At 36.3% G+C, this 16,011-nt stretch overlaps 2 protein-coding genes across 2 annotated transcripts; one reads left to right on the forward strand and one right to left on the reverse strand.

The window, feature by feature from the left end:
- Window positions 1-1,820: 1,820 nt before the first annotated feature.
- LOC104212133 (probable LRR receptor-like serine/threonine-protein kinase At3g47570) lies at window positions 1,821-11,181 on the forward strand. Its single transcript, XM_009761330.2, has 5 exons — window positions 1,821-2,649; window positions 7,172-7,387; window positions 7,854-9,818; window positions 10,114-10,483; window positions 10,725-11,181. Exons 1-5 carry the CDS (start codon window positions 1,821-1,823, stop codon window positions 10,732-10,734), a joined length of 3,390 nt encoding a protein of 1,129 aa, XP_009759632.2. The 3' UTR covers window positions 10,735-11,181.
- A 1,119-nt stretch (window positions 11,182-12,300) lies between these two features.
- LOC104212132 (cysteine proteinase inhibitor A-like) lies at window positions 12,301-15,289 on the reverse strand. The gene is made up of 2 exons (XM_009761328.2): window positions 15,021-15,289; window positions 12,301-12,749 (listed from the first exon to the last, which is right to left on the reverse strand). The coding sequence occupies exons 1-2, from the start codon at window positions 15,120-15,122 to the stop codon at window positions 12,555-12,557; spliced, it is 297 nt and encodes a 98-aa protein (XP_009759630.1). The 5' UTR covers window positions 15,123-15,289; the 3' UTR covers window positions 12,301-12,554.
- Window positions 15,290-16,011: the final 722 nt, after the last annotated feature.

The raw sequence follows: 16,011 nt of genomic DNA on the forward strand, positions 1-16,011 counted from the left end.
GTTTCCTTTGTACACTCCTACTATACGGTATTGGGACTTAGACATCTCAATCTTAATACATATCTTAATATTCATATGTATTGGTCTTAATAAAATCAATAAGCCTAAATATAAAATCGTTGCAAAAGGTGGTGAAGATTCTTTTGCATGTGCTAGCATTTAGTACTAGATCTTGAACATATTTTCGACCTTTTTGTTTAATAGCATGAAGCTTGCATAACGAAGTTAATAATTGCTAAGATTATGTTCTTAATTAGTTTCAATAATAGAACTTCTTAGCATTGTCTTCTTAATTATCATTAATCAGTTCCAATATATATAAATTACAGTCAAACCTCTCTACAATAGCCATGTTTGTTCCAACATATTTTAGCTGCTATAGTGAAGTTTTGTTATAGAGGACAAATATTAATCAGTTCCTATACGTATAGATTATATTGATGCAAAGATCCAACCAACAAACACACTTCCTTTCAATGAAGAGATGCTCCTCCTCCACCTTTTCGCTATTAGCTATTAATATCTCTTCGCGTTATAACAACATGCTTAGCCATAAATATAAGCACAGACCAATGATGCTATAGTGAATGAGTGCTATATATGAATGGTGTTATATAAAAGTCTGACTGTATATTGATGCAAAGATCCAACCAACAAACACACTTCCTTTCAATGAAGAGATGCTCCTCCTCCTCCTCCTCCACCTCCGCCTTTTCGCTATTAGCTATTAATATCTCTTCGCGTTATAACAACATGCTTAGCCATAAATATAAGCACAGACCAATGATGCTATAGTGAATGAGTGCTATATATGAATGGTGCTATATAAAAGTCTGACTGTATATTGATGCAAAGATCCAACCAACAAACACACTTCCTTTCAATGAAGAGATGCTCCTCCTCCTCCTCCTCCACCTCCGCCTTTTCGCTATTAGCTATTAATATCTCTTCGCGTTATAACAACATGCTTAGCCATAAATATAAGCACAGACCAATGATGCTATAGTGAATGAGTGCTATATATGAATGGTGTTATATAAAAGTCTGACTGTATATTGATGCAAAGATCCAACCAACAAACACACTTCCTTTCAATGAAGAGATGCTCCTCCTCCTCCTCCTCCACCTCCGCCTTTTCGCTATTAGCTATTAATATCTCTTCGCGTTATAACAACATGCTTAGCCATAAATATAAGCACAGACCAATGATGCTATAGTGAATGAGTGCTATATATGAATGGTGCTATATAAAAGTCTGACTGTATATTGATGCAAAGATCCAACCAACAAACACACTTCCTTTCAATGAAGAGATGCTCCTCCTCCTCCTCCTCCACCTCCGCCTTTTCGCTATTAGCTATTAATATCTCTTCGCGTTATAACAACATGCTTAGCCATAAATATAAGCACAGACCAATGATGCTATAGTGAATGAGTGCTATATATGAATGGTGCTATATAAAAGTCTGACTGTATATTGATGCAAAGATCCAACCAACAAACACACTTCCTTTCAATGAAGAGATGCTCCTCCTCCTCCTCCTCCACCTCCGCCTTTTCGCTATTAGCTATTAATATCTCTTCGCGTTATAACAACATGCTTAGCCATAAATATAAGCACAGACCAATGATGCTATAGTGAATGAGTGCTATATATGAATGGTGCTATATAAAAGTCTGACTGTATATTGATGCAAAGATCCAACCAACAAACACACTTCCTTTCAATGGAGAAATCCTCCTCCTCCACCTCCGCCTCTACCTATTCGCTATTAGCATTTTTAGTAATATCTCTTCGCGTTATAACAACGTGCTTAGCGATGAATATAAGCACGGATCAATCTTCTCTTCTGGCGCTAAAAGCGCGCATCACTTCAGATCCTAATAACATTCTTTCAACAAATTGGTCTTCTTCAACCACAGTTTGTAAATGGATTGGAATTACTTGTGGTTCTCGTCATCAACGAGTTACTGTACTGAATATTTCAGGTTTAGGGTTTAATGGTACTATCCCTCCACAACTTGGAAACCTCTCTTTTCTTGTTTCACTTGATCTAAGCCACAACTATTTCCATGGCGAATTACCATCAGAAATCTCTCATTTACCAAGATTGAGAGCCATTGATCTTAGTGACAACTACTTAACTGGTCAAATTCCTTCGTTTTCGGGTGATATTCGAATGTTGTCTCTTGAAATAAATAGTTTCAGTGGGTTCATTCCTTCTTCTATCTCAAGAATCAAGAATCTTGAATTCTTGAAACTAGGTTACAACAATTTGGAAGGAAATATTCCTAAAGGAATAGCCACTGATCTTCAGAGTTTGAAATTGTTGAGCTTTGGATTCAATAAACTCAATGGCTCAAATGTGCTATCTATATTCAACATCTCATTACTAGAAGATTTGGATCTTGAAAAATCTGGTTTAAGTGGTAATCTTCCATCTGATTTGTGTCGTCGTCTTCCCAGATTGCGAAAGCTTGAACTTAATTTTAATAAGTTAAGAGGACAGATACCAAGAACCATTTCTGAATGCTCACTACTTCAAGTTCTATCTTTGATGGAAAATAACTTAGATGGAACAATTCCAAGAGAACTAGGTAACTTAAAGCTGCTGCAAGATTTAACTCTTGGAAATAATACGTTAGAAGGTATGTATGTGTTTACTATTTTTCTTGGGAGTTCAATTTTAGTGATAGTATTACAGAATTTGACAGAAGGAGAGTCTTGACGTAACTGATAAAGTTGTTGTCATGTGACTAGGAGGTCACCGGTTCAAACCGCGCCGTGGAAACGGCCTCTTGCAAGAATGCAGGGTAAGGCTGTGTACCAAGGGCGGATCTATAGCCTCAATTATGGGGCACGTGAACTCATGATCCTTCCGTCAAATTAGGTACTTTATAGAACTGATCCAATATTTTGTATTGGCACCTATGCTACATAAAAGTTGAATGGTGCACTTGGTTCAATACTTAATTATTTACTCAAAAAAACAACGATCAATTCCCACTTTACACTTTTTCCTCATCCTTTCTTTACTAGTGCACCCATGTTCTAGAAATTCTAGATCCGCCTCTTTTGTGTACAATAGACCTTTTTGGTCCGGCCATTCCCGGGACCCTACACATAGCGGAAGCTTAGTGAATCGGGGCTGCCTTATTATTATTATTATTATTATTATTATTATTATTATTATTATTATTATTATTATTATTGACATATCAGAGCGAAAACTGCTTCTTTGTCTTTTTTTTTTTTTTTAAAAAATGTGCTTATTTTAGAGAGTTGAAGTATTTAACCAAGTTTTTAGAAAAATACATATTTTTAAGTAGTAGCTGTAGTGGTAGAAAAATGTACATATCCCCCCGAATACACAATCTTTAATTTAGCATAAGCAGTTTTTCTGCTATGGGAAAGAAGGAAAAAAGTACTCCCTCCGTTTCAATTTATGTGAACCTATTTTTTTTTTTATTCGTGCCAAAAAGAATGATCTCTTTCCCTATTTGGAAACAATTTATCTTTATGCAATGATTTATAGCCACACAAAATATATGTGTTTCATTTTACACCACAAGTTCAAAAGTCTTCTCTCTTTTCTTAAACTCCATGCCCAGTCAAATGAGTTCACATAAATTGAAACGGAGGGAGTAACATTTCCTTGGTGTCAGAAGCCAACTTTAATTTTTTCCATCACAAAGATATATACCCTTTTCTAAAATTTATATACTAAATTATTCCTACTTAATTTAACCTAGTGTCTATCATGGCTAAAAATACAAACCTATTCTCCTCTCTATTTTTTTGTTCTAAGGTCCTCTCAATACAAACTAAACCTTTGAACTGTTAAAAACTAAACCATCTCATGCCTTAAGAAAGTTAGGCTTCAACTTACCTTGTACTTGACATGAAATAACGCTCCTACGATTCACTGCGCCCAATTCAGGGTTGGTTTGGTATGAATGAAAATAGTTTCCATTGAAAATATTTTCCTCAAAAAAATATTTTCTTAAAAAATAAATGGTTTTCATACTTATTTTCTGGTATTTGGTGACCTAATAGAAAATATTTTTTGGAAAATATATACTTAAGCATATACTGTGAGAGATAAAATGGGTAAAGATATGAGGATGAGCTAGGTAATGGGGGTCCGAGCCAAGGTTGAGGACTAGATCAGCAGGGATTTGTGGTTGGGGTGGGGGGCCGAGATCGGGGGCAAGAGTCAGGGTCGAGATCAGGACCGAGAGTTCGAGTTTAGGGATAGGGTCGGGGTTGTGGCCCAGCTCGGGTAGGAATTCGAGGTCGGGAGTCGGGGTTCAGGATTAGATTTGGGATCAGGATCTGGGTCAAGATGGAGGATAAATTTAGGTTTGAGGTTCAAGGAGGGTCGAACATCGGGGTCGAGATCGAATTTGAACCAGAATCCCTACCCCGACCCTAAACCTCAGACCTCGAACCCTGACCCCTTAGCTAGACGTCAACCTTCGACCTCGAACCCTGACCTGACCCACAAGCCCCAACTCAGCCCTAAGAGGGTCGTGGGCTAGGGCAGGACGACCCTTTTTTTTAGAAAAAAGAATTTCGTTAAATCCTTAAATATTTTTCGTGACATAGTCGATTAATCATGTAAACAATTAATATTTACTTAGAGCATACAAAAAGCTTGATATTTGACGAGGAATCTCATAATTGAAATGCAAATTCTCTATATCTCTAGCTCTTCTTTTTTAAAGTTACATGAGTATTTTCTTAAAATTTTTCTTTTATTTTTCTCAGGATTGCTTCAATAAGTTTATATGCTGAGGTTTTTTAATATAGGATTAATATCATTTACTGATTCATAATTATAGTCCATAAAATTTTTAAAATTCCTTAAATTTGATAGTGGTCAATTTTTTTGTGTATTTAAAATTGTTCTTTTTCTATACTGAAGAGCAGTTTAAATATTAATAATATATTAAAGTAATCCAAACTGATCATTGGCCACTTAAAATAATATTTTCTTTTGAAAAAAGATTATTATTTGTCACCTAAAACTTTTCGATTTCGTTATTAATTAAGCAAAAGAAAAACTAATTTCGTCATATTCCATGCATGTCAAAAATCTAAATTCTAGTTGATATGGAAGGGTAAATGAGCAATCTAGGGTTGGGGAATGAGGATTATAGTTAATAATTTTTTTAGTTTTTACTTTTTTTAAATATTAAATAATTAATTAATTTAAATTTAATTAATTTTTGGCCCACGGGCCGGCCCAGGCCCAGCCTCGGTCAAGTCCCAAGGGCCAGCAGGCTGACTTGGTCCGGGCTTATAAGCCCAGTTTTAAATGGGCTAAAAAAATCCTAGTCCAAGTTGGGTTGGCCTCACGTGCCAACCCCAATCTAGAAACCTGATCTTGATCACCAATCCTCGATTCCAACTCTAATCTCGATCTCAACCACAACCTCGACTTCGGACCCCAATCTTGACCCCAAATCTCAACCCCGACCTCGACCTCTTCCTAAGGGAAGGGGACCAGGGAAGAGTGGGTGGTGGGGCGGGTTGGGAGGTTACTGAGGGCAGGGGTTAGAGGGTGGGTGGAGGATACAGTGGTGGTGGTGGGTCAGGAGTCTCGTGGAAATTGGGTAGTAGCAAGGGTGTGGATTAGGGGTGGGTAAGATAGAAAGACAGTTTTAGAAAATATTATTTCTCTTCTCGGTAGGAAAGTTATTTTTCTTCATTTGGAGGAAAATAAATTCATAAGAAAAATATTTTGCAAAACATTTAAGACAATGAAATATGAAAAAATTAAAAAATACTTTTCTTCGTACTAAAACATAGCCTCAATCTAAACAAACATAACATCAATTTTATCAATTCAAATTCCACACAATCTGTTTAGGCCTTAGTGATTGGTTCTAGCCACCAAATCTTCACTTCTAAGCTTGAGGTGAAATCTTGATACACCAACCTTCCTTGGAAGCCTCAAGGTTCGAACCGAACTCAAATATCACCCATGCTTCAACCACCCTTCCTTCTTTACCTTTTTCTTCAAAAACTTAAGCTAATTAGACTGATGCTAGCAAATATCTGGACTTGGAATGGAGGGGGTATACAAAAAAGAAAAAAGGTCAAAGGGGTTGGATTACCTGGATTGCTAAGGAGTCATTTGGAGTAGTAAAAATAGCACGGGCTAACCAGTTTTCGTACTAGTCATTCAAAAATAATCAGCGGTTGCAAAGTCATTGAAAAATAGCCACTATTTTGCTGCAATAGGGACTGGTCCAACATAATATACTGGAGATCGTTGCACCTGTGTATGAACTTCCAGCATATTATGCTGGAACTCCAATACGCGGAAAGTTCCAACATAATATACTAGAGATTGGAGCACCTGTGTATGAACTTCTATCATATTATGCTAAACCGGTATACTGGAACTCCGGTATATTATACTGGAGTTCCAGTATACTTATGCTGAAACTCCAGTATATTATACTGGAATTCCAATATATTATGTTGGAGTATTTTCCAGATTTTAAACAGTGTTTTCGTTCAGATTTATCTTTACATGAAAAGTGACTAAATTTCGATTACTTTTGAAACTGTGACTATTTTTGAATGTTCACTTGTAAATCTAAGTATTTTTTAATTTCTCCCTTTGGAGTATGCATATACTGGCTTACCAACCTCACAAAATAGATAATGTCAAGTCTAGTGATAGTAAGATATTTAAGTTTTCCCACAAACCTCTGATGCATGCATCATCCAAGGGTTCCTTTCTCTTTTCTTCGAACTTATAATTTTCTTCTATTAACTTTTTCACATAAACTGGGAGAAAAGGTTACGATAGCAAGCCCCTCCCCTGCCGGAGAGCCTCAAGTACAAGGAGGAGGTGATCATAATGAATTTCTTGAAATCAATTTTAAGAGTAGAGTTATGCAACCAAGAATTGGACTTTGAAAGCTAAAGACACGAGCCAAGAAAATAATGTGAAAACGATGAAAAAAACACGAACAAATTGATTTCAAATATATTAAAAACTATTTAATTTAAACTAGCATTATATATGTTACTTCATCTATTGTCAACTGCAAATATATTATATATGGTTCGTTTGATTCTCTATGACCATTATTGTATAGAGTTGAGCTCTAGTTAAATTAATGCTTTTTTATGTGATATTTCTTTTGACAGGCACAATTCCATCTGAGATTGGTCATCTTTATAACTTGAAGTTGTTAGTCATGGAAAAAAATAAATTAAAGGGCCCGATCCCTTTAACCATATTCAACATTTCATCACTTGAATTTTTATATATGAGTGGTAACATGCTTGAAGGACCTTTACCAAGAGACATTGGAAATTTGACTATGCTTACTGCACTTGATCTTGGAAATAATCACTTGACAGGTATTGAAAAAATATCCAATCCGCGTTATTTTACAGTTCAATTTTTTGGATAAAAATGAAGCGGAGCATTAGCGTAGCTGGTAAAGTTGCTTCCATGTGACGAGGAGGTCATGGATTCAAGCCGTAGAAACAACTCTTGCAGAAATACAGGGTAAGGATGCATACAATAGACCTTTGTGGTTCGGCCCTTCCCTGCACCTCGCGCATAGCGGGGGCTTAGTGCACCGGACTACCTTTTTTAATATGAAAAATATGTATATAAAAAGGGTAGTTCGGTGCACAAAGTATCCCGCATCACGCAAGATACGGGGAAGGGCCGCACCCCAAAGGGCATGATGTAGACAACATACCCTAATGCTAGCAATAGTGGCTGCTTCCACGGCTCGAATCCTTGATCTATAGGTTACACGGAGACTCTGGAAAAAATATGACACTTCTTTTCATTCACCTTTACTAATTTTTGCAGGTGTAATTCCAGATGAACTTGGTAACCTTCAAGAGTTGGTGGACCTTTCATTGTATTTGAATAACTTTAGTGGTTCTATCCCTATTGGTATCTTCAATATCTCTACTCTTGAATCTATTTCACTATCAGATAACCACTTTTCAGGTAATCTTCCTTCAACTATAGGCCATGGTTTACCTAATATTGAAGGAATATTTCTAGGTGAAAACAATATTAATGGTATTTTACCAAGTTCCATCTCAAATTTGTCTAAGCTTACAGCTCTTGAACTAGGTGGAAATGAACTTACAGGTTCCATTCCTAAATCTCTAGTAAACTTAAGACTTCTTGAAGTTCTCCACTTACAAAGCAACTCCTTTATTGGTGAAACTTCAACATTGAGCTTCATTACTCCTTTGATAAACTTAGTAGATTTGAGGTTATCTTTCAATCCCCTAAATGCATTGCTTCCAAAGTCTATTGGCAATCTTTCTCTTCAATGGTTTTCGGCGATAGGTTGTAATCTCAAGGGTCATATTCCAAATGAAATTGGAAATTTGATAAATTTATCTTCTTTGGAGCTAGAAGATAATGACTTTACTGGCATTGTCCCGACGACGATAAGTTCTTTGAAAAACCTTCAACAACTTTCACTTGGTGTAAATAGAATAAGTGGTCCTTTTCCAAATGGTTTGTGTGAGCTATCTAGCTTGTTTTTTCTAAAACTTTCACAAAATCAAATGTGGGGAAGTATTCCTACATGTTTAGGGGATTTGACTTCCCTAAGGGAGGTTTATCTTGATTCTAATAACTTCACTTCTAGCATACCTTCAAGTCTATGGAATCTCAAAGACATCTTGAAGTTGAACTTGTCGTCTAATTTCTTCAATGGCTCTCTACCACTAGAATTTGGAAATCTCAAGGCTGCAATACTTCTGGATCTTTCATGGAATCAATTATCTGGCAACATACCAAATACATTAGGAACTCTACTGAAAGTGACTCAACTATATTTGGCTCATAACAGAATTGAAGGATCAATTCCTGAGACATTTGGAAAACTCGTAAATTTGGAAGCATTGGATCTTTCATATAACAATATGTCTGGTGTGATTCCAAAGTCATTAGAGGAACTTAAGCAACTAGACTCCTTTAATGTCTCGTTCAATAGGTTACACGGGGAAATTCCGAGTGGAGGGCCTTTTGTCCATCTTCCTTTCCAATCTTTCATGTCGAATAAAGGATTATGTGGTAACCCTCAAAAGCATGTCCCCCCTTGTCCTTCTAATTCAAAGAAAAGAAGATTGATATGGATTTTAGTTGCCTCTTTGGTTATCTTTGTAGTAGGGGTTGTTTCATCAATAGTTTTCATATTGATGAGACGTCGGGGTAAAACAATCAATACTGAAGATGAGTGGACACCTGAGATAGCACCACAAAGAATTTCTTACTATGAACTTCAAAGAGCAACTCAGAGCTTTGATGGAAATAACTTGATAGGTAGTGGAAGTTTTGGTTCTGTTTACAAAGGGACATTGGCAGATGGGATGATAGTTGCTATTAAAGTTTTCAATGTGCAGATGGAAGGTACATTTCAAACTTTTGATACAGAATGTGAAATCTTGCGGAATCTTCGTTACAGAAATCTCACCAAGATCATAAGCAGTTGTTGTAACTTGGATTTTAAAGCATTGATACTTGAGTACATGCCAAATGAGAGCTTAGACAAGTTGCTATATTCGCGAGATTATTGTTTGAATATAATGCAAAGATTGAATATCATGGTTGATGTTGCTTCTGCACTGGAATATCTCCATCATGGTTACTCAGTACCGGTTATTCACTGTGATCTGAAGCCTAGCAACGTGTTACTTGACAATGACATGGTGGGACACCTAACTGACTTTGGCATTGCCAAACTTTTGACTAAGGAAGAATCTATTGCTCACACTACAACCTTTGCCACAATTGGTTACATTGCTCCAGGTAAATTCTTTATGCAACTTTATCGGTCAGCCAGATGCACGAAGCATCCACGTTCACGCAGGGTCAGGGGAAGGGCCGCACCCCAAAGGGGATGTAATGTAGACAGCCTACCCTGATGCAAGCATCAATGGCTGATTCCACGACTCGAACCCATGACCTAGAGGTCACATGGAAACAATGTTACTGTTGTTCCAAGGCTCCCCTTCAAATTCGTTATTTAGCTTTGTAACAAAGTAATTGATTAACACATAATAAGTTTATTTGCTGACATATTGTTTTATTTTTTCTTGTTTAGAGTATGGTTTGGAAGGCCTTGTATCCAAGAGGTCTGATGTTTATAGTTATGGTATCGTGTTGCTGGAAACCTTTATAAAGAAGAAACCTAATGATGAAATGTTCGCGGGAGATTTGAATTTGAGAAGCTACGTGCATAATTCGCTTCCAGATGAGCTGAATAAAATCATAGATGCCGACTTACTAACACTAGATGAAGAAAACTTAAGTCAAAAGCTGCAATGTGTATCATCAATCATGGAGTTAGCCATGAATTGCACCGCTAATATTGCAACTGAAAGGATGAACATGACTAATGTTGTAGCAGCATTGAAAAAGATCAAACAGAAGCTTTCTTCATGTTATCAAACGACCTTACGACATGACATCAGGTACTTTAATTCCATATTTCATTTTGAAAGAAAAAAGTTATAAAGTTCAGTAGCATTTGACCATATCAGTAGTTGTAGTTGTTCGACGTAGGCGGATGTAGAATGAAAGTTATGGGTTCACATGAACCCAATAGCTTTTGCTCAGACTCTATATACTCATGTACTACGAAATTCTAAAATATCTATAAATATTTGACTCTGATCCCAGTTATTGCTATATATTAACTTGAGATCATTACAGGAACCAATAAACTTCAAATTCTAGATCCACCTCTGGTTGTTTGTCGAATGTTATTGCTGGATTCTATGGTTATTGGAAGTTAAAGGGATGAAGGCTCTCAACTACGTCATACTTAACGAAGTTACTACAATTTTGGAGACAAATGTTATATAAAACCGTTGATAGCTTGTGTCCATTTTCTTTTTCTTGATGATCCATATTTGTTTTAAGAATTTAAAACTTTTTACTCCAATTCTTGCATAACAATAAGTGTTTTTCTTTTTCCTTGTTCTTTACTAATCTAATATTATACAACTCCATGGCATGTCATACTCTGTATTTCTTGTGTAGCAACAAAGAGCCTTTCCTTTACCTAATTCTCTCAACATATCAACATCACAATACCACTACTTTGTTAGCACTAGTGGCCAAGCCAAGAATTTCGTTAAGAATGTTTATATTTGACTTATATATACAATAATTTTCCAGCAAAAGCGAAAGATGGTCAACTGACCATCCTTCGCAACCACCCTTAGCTTGTTGTAGCTCCTCCTCGGAGAGATTTATAGGATAATTTTTAGCAGAATGATCTCTGCCTACTATCAACCAATTAAAGAACTCCATACTGATGACTACAATACAATTACTGCACTGCCAAATCAACTTTATTTTTTTGACTAGAGAAAAATATTGTAAACTATTCAACAGTATCGAGACTGTAACAATATGCTACCCAACTCGCAACAGGAAACGTCTTTAATTATATGTTTTCATTCCCCCGCTCTAATTATCGCGTTCATGGATGTCACGGAGATGGAAGAATAAACATTTCATATGGCCAGAAAAACCTAAGAATGAAACCGTGAAAAAATCAACTGTGCTACAAATGAGTTTTTAGCATTTCTGTAGTTTGTTGTACTGAATGTCTAGAAGCTGCAATGCCAGGATAATAAGCAAAAAAGAAGTATATCTACATCTTCACGTCAACATAAGAAAAAGAATGAGTTATGAAAATTTCGATCCATCCAGCCCAACCAACAACTCATGACGGTTACAGATACTCAATCTGTACGACAACAACAACCCAGTGAGTGTCCCACAAGTGAGGTCTGGGGAGGCTAGTGTGTACGGAGACCTTACATTTACCTTGGGAGGATAGAGAGGTTGTATCCAATAGACCCTCGGCTCAAGAAGGAAGAGAGAAATAGTAAAAACAAGCACTACCAACACCAAGTGCTAGCGGCAACCCGGTGCACAAAGCATCTCGCATTATACAGGATCCGGGGAAGGGCCGCACCCCAAGGGGTGTGATGTAGACAACCTACCCTAATGCAAACATTAGTGGCTGCTTCAACGGCTCGAACCCGTGACCTATAGGTCACAAGGAGACAAAGTTACCGTTGCTCCAAGACTCACCTTCCTATTGAAAAGCATTTAGAAACCAAATGTCGAGTATGCTACACCAAAGCAAAGCAAACAGCTTGAAGAAACAATTATCCATGTTCGTTGAAACTTTTAGTAAGGACCTGAATGCATTCATTAATATGAAGATTCGTCATAACAATTTTTATGCTGGCCGTCGACCTACACGCTAAGCTCAGAAAAAAATGCAATTGCTTATGCTTCTCAGATATATATTAGCAATAGAAAAGCAGTACATATACAAGATATAGCATAGAACTATCATATGGAGGACCATATAATATGAAATATGGAACATTGTAACGTTACAGTTCCCTGTAACTTAACACTACGACATAGTTAAAAGCTTACTTTACGATATTCAAATGCTGGCAAGCTAAAATTTTACCTTTATTTTCACAAACATAAGAGGCATTCATTTAGCACTTGTTAAGCACTAGCGGCATCCCCAATAAGCTTGAAGTCTTCCAATTGCTTGAAGTTCTGCCACGGCTTCACCCAGACCTTGGCTTCGTATGCTTTCTTCTTACCACCTTCAGTTGCCTCCAGTGTTATGTAGTACATGGTTCCAGCAACCACTTGTTCCTTCACATTAACAACCTTTCCGAACTCCAGAAGTGCATTCTGATATAGAACATTGTTCAAAAAGCAAGAAAAGTAGCCCATGAGTGCTGAAGCAATCAATCTTAGTCGTAACAAAGTGCAAAGAAGATAAAGGCTGTCCCTGTACATGCTTAATCACAGAGACACCAGCAAAGATTTATCCAATTCAGGCTTTCTAAAGTGGAAGGGGAGCCTCGGCGTAACTAGTAAGGTTGCTGCCATGTGACCGGGAGGTCACGGGTTCGAGCCGTGAAAACAGCCTCTTGCAGAAATGCAGGATAAGGTTATGTACAATAGACCCGGCCCCGCGCATAGAGGGTGCTTAGTGCACCGGGCTGCCCCTTTTTTTAGACTTACTAAAGTGGTCAAAAGCATACTAAAATACTTATTTTGTTATTTCTGTTTGGATGAATGCAGCTCTTCTCCTCTTCTCTTGGCTCTCATTCCCACCATGAAAAAGCACTATCTAAACTACCGCATCCTAATGAAGAATGCCCATTTCAAGCACGTAAACTTAAACAAGATGAAAGTTTGAACATTTGTACAAGCTTATCGCAATTAGTTTAGCAACTTATAGGCTAGTACTCACTTTGTTCCAAAAATATGAGATGCAATTCAACATTCAAGATTCAAAAAGATGAAACTCTGGCTGAAATTTTCTTTAATAATTACCTATTAAGGTAATGACTAAAGGTCTAAATCATTACTATAAATGATGTTGTTTCAGAATATATCTACAAGATTTACATTTGAAAAGATTAATAAGTTTATCGCTAGTTTGAGGCAAACAGATCAAATTAACTCCTGAAAGATAATTAGATTCACACAATTTTGGATCAAGAAAATATCTATTCGATAACCGAGAAATTCCCTGAGGGCTGGTGGTGCAAGGTTCGACAATGGATCGGCCCGTCTTACCCTTCTCTACTTACCCAACTCTTAGCTTAGTAGCCTTAAAACTATTCATAAGCAGGTCAGGTATTAAATACTTGTGCTAAATGGTCAAACTACTTGTTCAAACAAGTTTTTGGTCTAACCACTAGATAGCCACTTATCATAGTCAGCACCTAGCTTAAAACTTCAGCTAACAATGTAGGTGCTTGGAGGATATTCCGTTATCAGTATATTATCACAATTCGGCTTGTACATGAGTTTAGATCTGGAATTGTGGAGATTTTAAGGCTTTACTTCCTATTCCAGAAAGATGTTACTTTGCAGTATTTTCTGAGGCATATTGTATCTATACATATTATTTTCTTAAAAAAATATTTAACCTACACATATTCATTGACATTTTTCTATGAAGCATTGTCATGTTCGATGATACGGCTTGTAATAAGGTATCCGCCACTGAGAAGGAGGATTGCAGTAAGTTGAGTTCGTCTAATTTGGAGAAAATGATCTCATGTACCCACTTACGATTTTAATAGAAGAAATTGCTCCTACGATGATCGCTTGTGTTTTATGTAAAGATCTCCCGTGTTATTTTTGCTGATCTTCAAGGTTCATATAACTAAAATAATATTTATAATGGACTACAAAATCAAATCACCCTCTTGAAGAAAATTGAGACACAGTAGATCAATAGCTTGATTGATTTTCTTTTTATTTTGTTTAAGTTACACACAATTTCAGTTTAAAGATTTTGCTACACTATCATGTCGCATTTACTTGTTGTAGCAAATAACCTATAAAATAGGCTTACAGTGACAGTGAGTATAACAAACCCATTTTTATATAACAATTTCTTTTGTTTTAAAAATAAAATAACACAGGTAAAAGAAACATTTGAACATGGGAACATTTGACAAACACATTGCAACCCTAGGTAAAAATAAGAGGAACAAACACAATCAATTCCACAATCAGGGGATAAAAACAAAGGTCAGTTCCAATTAGGGGTGTTAAATGGGCCGGTTGGATCAATTTTGGGCGGGTCAAAATAGATTCAATTAATGAACCGCCCAAAAGTTACTTGGATTGGGTCAAGATAGGCTAAACTTTGGATCATACCCCAAGCCGTCCAACTCTTGCCAAACTTTAATTAAGATGTGTTGTTTTCTTATGAATTGTATATTTCTAAGATATTCTGGGGCAAAATTACTCATGTATTAATTGGGGCTAAAAATAAACCCAACTTTCAATAAATATGCGGGTCAATAATCACTCCAACCTTGAGCGGGTTGGGCGGGCTTTTGCCAAATTTGACAGCCCTAACTCCAACAAAATCAAAGAAGAAAAAACAAAATATAACTTCTTGTTTGAGAATAAGGAAAAAGAAAAAAGAGGGACCTGTTTCTTGTTGTGTTCATCAACAGCAAAGCGAGCAAGATCATTGATCTCAAGACTGTTCTCAGATCCTCCTGCCTCACGAATTCCTCCTAGAGTTGCCATTAATTCTCAATTTTTGCACTAATTTTGGGTTTTCTGCAAATGGGTTTTTAAGAAGAATAAATATATAGAGACTAAAGCAAGTGTAAAGAAAGAAGATGAATGAATCGTCAGTCACTGTCTACGAATCTACAGAGCGCGTTTTGATTAAAGTTGCACCGAATAATGTCATGTCAAATCGGTCGTTACCTAAAGTTACGCTTTTATCGTCATGTAACAAGAAATTTAACAATACAATACAATAAAATTTAATTAATAATCAAAATAAATAATGTATTTAAAGTAAGAAAATCTTACGGAAATATCCAAAATAAGCTTAAACTTACCAACCTCTAACTAAAACTAGTCAAGTGGATACAAAAATTAAAAATCCAGATAAATAAGGATTCTTTTTTTTCAAGAATCATACACAAATATTCCATTCTATATTTTTAACCGTAATTAGCAATATTAGATGCTGCAATTCATAATGACATATATCTCAAATAGATGATAGCTAATGCACACAAAATCAATCTCATAACTTTTTTGCAAGCAGAAGAAAAGAGAAAAACGAGTGAAACAAAGTGAAGCTGACGGGAAGGGAAGATCTACTTGGAATTAGTTGTCAATGAATCCCAAGTATGACATATATAGAGGAAAGAAAATCCTGCTTGCAGTAAGAAGCTTAAAAAATGAAGCTCATTTGTTTTTATATCCCACTATAGTAATGCCAATAAAAATCGAAAATAGGAGACCAAAAATAATGAGAAAATAACTTGTAACTATGAAGCTATAAGGTATCAGACGTACGGAAACATCTAGTGTTTATGTCAAATCAATCATTACATGACATTTGGGTTTGACACATATGTTGATCACTTAAGATCAATTGATGTATACGCTCGTTACC

This window comes from Nicotiana sylvestris, chromosome 9 (genome assembly GCF_000393655.2).
Source record: "Nicotiana sylvestris chromosome 9, ASM39365v2, whole genome shotgun sequence".
NCBI lineage: Eukaryota > Viridiplantae > Streptophyta > Magnoliopsida > Solanales > Solanaceae > Nicotiana > Nicotiana sylvestris.